The sequence below is a fragment of the Trachemys scripta genome, chromosome 16, assembly GCF_013100865.1.
Source record: "Trachemys scripta elegans isolate TJP31775 chromosome 16, CAS_Tse_1.0, whole genome shotgun sequence".
Lineage (NCBI taxonomy): Eukaryota > Metazoa > Chordata > Testudines > Emydidae > Trachemys > Trachemys scripta.
The window spans coordinates 28,819,598-28,825,597 of NC_048313.1; the positions used below are offsets into that span (position 1 = coordinate 28,819,598).

General features: G+C 58.8%; 1 protein-coding gene across 1 annotated transcript; it reads left to right on the forward strand.

The window, feature by feature from the left end:
• Positions 1 to 541: 541 nt before the first annotated feature.
• On the forward strand, positions 542 to 5,613 carry LOC117888482 (adhesion G protein-coupled receptor L1-like). Its single transcript, XM_034791919.1, has 4 exons — positions 542 to 559; positions 828 to 956; positions 1,440 to 1,457; positions 2,805 to 5,613. The coding sequence occupies exons 2-4, from the start codon at positions 833 to 835 to the stop codon at positions 3,581 to 3,583; spliced, it is 921 nt and encodes a 306-aa protein (XP_034647810.1). The 5' UTR covers positions 542 to 559; positions 828 to 832; the 3' UTR covers positions 3,584 to 5,613.
• The last annotated feature ends 387 nt before the right edge of the window (positions 5,614 to 6,000 follow it).

Genomic DNA, 6,000 nt, shown 5'->3' on the forward strand with positions numbered 1-6,000 from the left:
TGCCGGCTGCAGCAAAGGCACCAGATCTACTCACCGGGGCTGTGATCAGCCGTGACCCTGAACTGCTGCCCCAGCGCATGGGGGCCAGGATCTCCCCTGCCTCGGTGTTTGGATTGCCCCCTTAGGCAGCCAGGGTGGCCTGACCGGAGAAGGGGCCGGGGCGTTCCAGGCCTTTGTTTGCGACGTTCAGCCGGTAGTTAGAGCTTGTATCAAGTCCTAGCCGGCCGTTCCCATGGAAACCGCCCTTTACACCCCCGTTTGGGGGGCGCAGAGCACCGGGCCCGTCGAACTGGGAGAACTCAGGAGCCCATTGGTTCAAACGCTTCCCCTGGCAGAGACCTCGCCCAGCCGTTCCTGCGCCCAGCCCCCGGCCGCGTGGGATAACCCCAGCCAGTGTCCTGGGGCGGGTCTAGGCACAAGAAGAAATCAGCACCGCAGGTATCTCAGCCAGCGTCCCGGGGATTGTCCGGGGATAGCTGGTATCGGGAGCCGTGCGGAGAATCCCTAGGGCTTGTCCCCGGGGGNCCCCCTCCACCCAGCACCCCCACCCTGAACCGAGGTGAGACCCCCGCCACCCAGCACCCTCACCCAGTACCCCCACCCTGAACCCAGGTGATACCCCCCCAAGGGCCCCCACCCTGCTCTCTGCAGGCCCTGGACTCTCTCCCTTGCTGGCATCAGATCCCTGCACCGCCCCAGCCAGCCCTGCTCAGCGTGGTGTGCTGGGTGGGCTGGGTGCCCAGCGGTGCGGCGGGATACGTTCCCCATTACCCCTTGGCCTCGGGGGCCCTGTAGGGAGCTGACGCCTGCCTCTGCTGCCCGTGCAGGGACCATGGGGAACCACCTGCTGACCAACCCGGTGCTGCAGACCCGGGGCGGCACCAGCCCCTACAACACCCTCATCGCTGAGTCCGTGGGCTTCAACCCCTCCTCGCCCCCCGTCTTCAACTCCCCAGGTAAGACCCCCGGCTCCCCTCGTCCACCCCCAGGTGTGAGGACACACCCGGTCTGGGGACATCCCTGGAGGGGACCCACTCACTGGGATCCCACTTTCCTTCCTGCCCGGTATTTGGGGGGAGCCCTGTAGGGGTGTGGTGTGGTCCCCTTAAATCTTCTCCCAAGAAGGGAGTTCTCGAGTCTTGCGCCTTTCTCAGCAGGGGGCGCTGTGGGAGCACTGGCTGTGGGGTGGGGTCCTGGCTACTCCAGCCCTGTCGTCTCTCAGCAGGGGGCGCTGTGGGGAGCGAGACAGGAGCACTGGCTGTGGGGTGGGGTCCTGGCTACTCCAGCCCTGTCGTCTCCCAGCAGGGGGCGCTGTAGGGAAGCACAGAGAGGTCCATGGGCAGGGGGGTCAGTGTTTGCTTTTGGGGTGCTATCCCCTGCCTGCCCTATAACCTTCTCTCTCTTGTCTCCCCCTCTCCACTCGCTGGCGCCACCTGCAGGGAGCTTCCGAGAGTCCAGTACGTCCCTCCTTTCCAGTTCCATTTCGCAGTAATGTTTCCTTCATTGCTAGTTTGACTGGCAGGCTGGGGGTGGGGCAGAGCCAGGACACGACGGTGCAGGCAGCCAGGAGCTGGCGTGGAGCCTGGTCTCTCCAGCAGGGGGTGCTGTGGGGAGCAAGGCGGGAATGCTGGCTGTGGGGGGAGCTCCCAGCTACTCCAGTCCCGGCCTCTCCCAGCAGGGGGCGCTCTGGGCAGTTCTATAATGGGGTTCAACTCTTGCATTCACTGCCTTGGACAAGAGAGGGAGACTCTGAACAATTGTCGCTGGGACCGTGTCTTAATGGGCCTATGGGAACACATCTATATCGCCCTCCTGCTGGGCTCGATTATACCTGTGGTCCCTATAGTCCTGTATCGCCCTCCTGCTGAGCCGTATCGGACCCCTGGTCCCTATAGGCCTGTACTACCCACCTGTTGAACCAGATCAGCCCCATGGTCCCTATAGTCTCATATCACCCTCCTGATGGACCATTTTGGTCTGTACAGTCCAGTATCTGACCAGCAGTCAATACTTGGTGTTGCAGAGCAAGGCAGACTTGCCCCCTATGATGCGCTGGAGCAGCAGAATGGTCTCTGTGAGCAGGGACGGGGGGCCCCCCAACTCGGGCGATGGGTCCCCCAGATCTCAGCACTAGGGGTCCCAATGTTTTGGAGCTGGAGGCGGGAGGAAAGGGGTCCACTATCTCAGACCCTCACGGGCTTGGTTGCAGGTTGGGGGGTGGCAGGTATGTGTGTTAGGGGAGGCGCACGGGACTGGATTGGGGAGTCAGCCCCCCACCCAGCAGGGGAGTGGAGCTCTGCTATGTCCGGCCAGCTTGTGCCCCACCCCCAGATCTGGGGGGCTGGGTTCTCAGCTCCCATCAGAAAGCCCAGCCCAAAGCCGCACCTAGCTCTGGCTGAAGATGGGGGTGTATGGGGGGGGGAACCAGGAGAGGGGCAGCGGCAGAGCTGGGGGGAGCCCAGGGCTGCGGTAGTAGGGGGGTGCGGGTCGGGAGTGAGGGGCACCGGCAGAGCTGGGGGGTCCCAGGTCTGGCCCATTTCCACCCCTGAGGCTGGGTCCGGCCTGGCACCGGGAGCTGATGAGTCTTGGATCAGACACCACATGGGAGCTCTGGGCCAATCACCCCCATGGCGGTGACCGGGGTGGGGGTGCGACCTCCGACCCTGCCACCCAGCCCTCGCTGAGCTCCCTGCTCACGCCTACCCCCTGCCCTTTTCCACTAATTCCCGGGAGTGCCCCCCGGTGCCTCTCTCCTGCCCCCCACTAACTCCCCCTCTCTCTCTCCCCTGCCCCGCCCCCGGCAGAGCACCCCCTGAACAACAGCCGGGACGCCTGCGGCATGGACACCCTGCCCCTCAACGGCAACTTCAACAACAGCTACTCCCTCCGCAGTGCTGACTTCCCGGCCGAGGGCGCCAAGATGGCCGACTGCCGGCGCAACCTCAGCGACGCCGCCGCCTTCGAGAAGATGATCATCTCGGAGCTGGTGCACAACAACCTGCGCGGGGGCGCCGGCGGCACGGCCAAGGGGGCACCCCCTCCGGGGGGGGCCGGCCCGGCCGAGCCCAGCAACCCCTCCGGCCCGCCCGCCCCCCCCAGCGGCGGCGGTCCTGGCGAGGAGGAGGCGGCGGCGCCCGAGGGCCCGGCCCTGAGCCACGAGGAGAACCTGGAGATCGAACTCATGTACAAGGCCCTGGAGGAGCCGCTGCTTCTGCAACGGGCTCAGTCGATCCTTTACCAGAGCGACCTGGAGGAGTCCGAGAGCTGCACGGCTGACCTGACCGAGGGCGGAGACGGCCAGGCCCCCTCCCCCAACAGGGACTCCTTGTACACCAGTATGACCAACCTGAGAGACTCCCCTTACCCGGACAGCAGCCCCGAGGCGGTGGGGGAAATCCTCCCCCACACCCAAGCCATCAACGAAATCTACTACACCAACCGGCCCGCCCTGGTGCCCCGCAGCCAGCTCCAAGCCTACTACCAGGTCCGGAGACCGAGCACTGACGGCTACTTGGTTCAAGCCGGCTTAGAGGGCCCAGTGCCGGAGGGAGACGGTCAAATGCAGCTGGTCACCAGTCTCTGAAAGCAAGGAGCGGACTGAGGAGCCGTCCCGAGCCGCCGACTCTCCCCCCGCCTCATCCCACCTTTGCCAAAAGGAGCCCCTCCCCCCGGGCCGTGGCCTGGCGTTTTTAATTTTTGCCCTGGGATGCTGAGAGAGAGACGGGTGGGCGCTGCAGAAGGACACAGGCCAGGGGAAGGAGGAGAGGTGGCGTGAATCTCCTCTGGGAAGGGGGGGGCCGTCTTGTCTAGCGTCCTCCTGCCCACCTGGCGAAGAGGGGAGGGTGGAAATCGGGGGTTGCTGCTTTTGTTTTTGAAGGAAAGGAAGGAGGAGGGGTGGGAAGGAAGGAGTGAAAAAGGCACCGGGCCGGACGACAGGATCTCACTTTTTCGTTTTTTAAGGTCGTCCCTCTTCCGTTTCTTTACGTTGGTTTTGTGGGGAGAGAAGATCAAAAAGAAGTGGAGCAGGGAAACCGATTTTCTTTTTAAGGCGTGTTAAGAAACGGATCAGAACCATGGGGGAGGGGCCGGCTGGGCCTGTATCAGAGCCCGAGAACAACCCCCCACACGTACACCGGCACCCATGTATAGGCCATCCCTGCTCCCCCACGTATGCACCTTGGCGATGTCAAACAGGGATCCGATTGGTCCGGAGAGAGAGAGGCGGATGGAGCATCCTCCTATGGCCTCCACTGTCTTCTATACGAACTTTGCCAAAAACCATAATCTGTATAGATATATAGAGAGCTATAAAGAGAGAGCTATATCGAGAGAGAGAGGTGGGGGTGGGGATTGGTTGGGGTCTGGATAGAAATTATGTTGAATCCGGTGCTGACCTTCCAGTATTTGTCAGCTGAGGGAAACTGAGGCACGGTGGGGAAGGGACTCTTAAAGTCACTCATTGACAGGGTTTTGAGTTCGGTTCTTTTTTATGCCAAGCCATCAGCAAAGTCTGCAGGAGACCGGGAGAGAGGTGCAGTTTTTTTCTTTCAAAAGCATCCTGGGCACCAGGAAGGGCTGATGCACAACATTGTTTCCAGCGGAGGAGGAGATGGCGCTGAGGTGGCCATCTTTGATTTGGATTTTTGTTTTCCTTTGCTGTGTGGCGCGCACACACACACACACGCCCTTCCCAGCTCACAAATCAAACACACATCACCGTCCTGCTCTGGGAGCTGGCAGAGGAGACCGTGAGCCGAGGGGTTCTTCCTGGGCCGTCAGTGTAGTTGTTCAATCCACATTCCCCACTCTCGCCTGCCGCTGCCCCACTTCGGTCAAGATGCTCACGCCGTTTTCCTATGGCTCAATGGGAAGCTCGGAAACTCCTGCAGCTCTTGCCCCTTCTGCGTTTTCCAACTCTGCTTTTATTTCCTCCTCTGAAGACATGCAGAAGTCAGGTGCCTCGTGGGAGCTGCTGTCTGAACTCGGTTGGGTCAAGATGAGGGTGGGGAGGATTTTTTTGGGGGGGCAATTTGACAATTGAACCATTTTCCCCTCCAAATCAGTCGGATCATCTCTGAGCAAAAGAACAACAGAAACCCAAACGGCACTTTTTTTTTCTTTCTTTCAAAGGACAAAACAACAAAAAACAAAAAATTTCTCCCTTTTCAAGCACAACTCTGAATTCTCTCGCCCTCTTCTTCCCGAGAGAGACCATGGGAGCCAATATCACATGAATACGTCATTTCGCCGGGGAGGGGGGGAGCTTAGGGTGGGGTGGAGGGTTAATTCGGGGGAGGCGGGCGGGGATACAGATTGAAATGCTGTAAATATGAAATTTCAAACAAACAACAAAAAGGGGAATTGAGGAATCCCTTGAAAAATGAAACAGGGATTTAAAAAAAAATACAACCAATCAACCACAGTCCCAGGGAACAGTTTGTGTCCTGGAATTAAAATATATATCTATAGATATATAGATATATACTGACCTCTGCTCCAGCCCCATTGACTGTTGGGGGGGGGCAGGTGAAGGGAACAAGGAGACCCCCTCCCCTTTTGACGAAGACAGGGGAAGGGATCGCAAAAACTAAGAGCAGATTTTTACAATCAAAATTTAAAAAAAGAAAAAATAACTGGTTTTGGCACAATTTTTATGGAATATAAACATATAATGCGTCATTTCTGTGACTTTCTCAACATTCCCTTTTCCTGCTGGATAAGGTACTTTTTTCATACATCTTGACATGGATCGGTCATTTTCTCACTCACTGCCACTGTGGAATTGTGGGTAAAAAAAAAATACTGTAAGACCCAAAGATGCTGTAACTGTAGGTTAGGAAAATTGTTTGGGGTTTATTTTGCTTTTTTTTCTGGCCAGGGCTGTTGGGTGTCAGGAGTTCTTAATTCTATGGTTATTTACTTGCATCCCTCTGGGCTGGAAGGCATTTGACAGGGTCGAGTTGAAGGGGCAGGTGGGCACGTGGTTCAGCTTCATGGAGT

Bases quoted from the DNA above. Each gene is read 5' to 3' on its own strand.
- LOC117888482 (XM_034791919.1), top strand. From the start codon at position 833: ATGGGGAACCACCTGCTGACCAACCCGGTGCTGCAGACCCGGGGCGGC.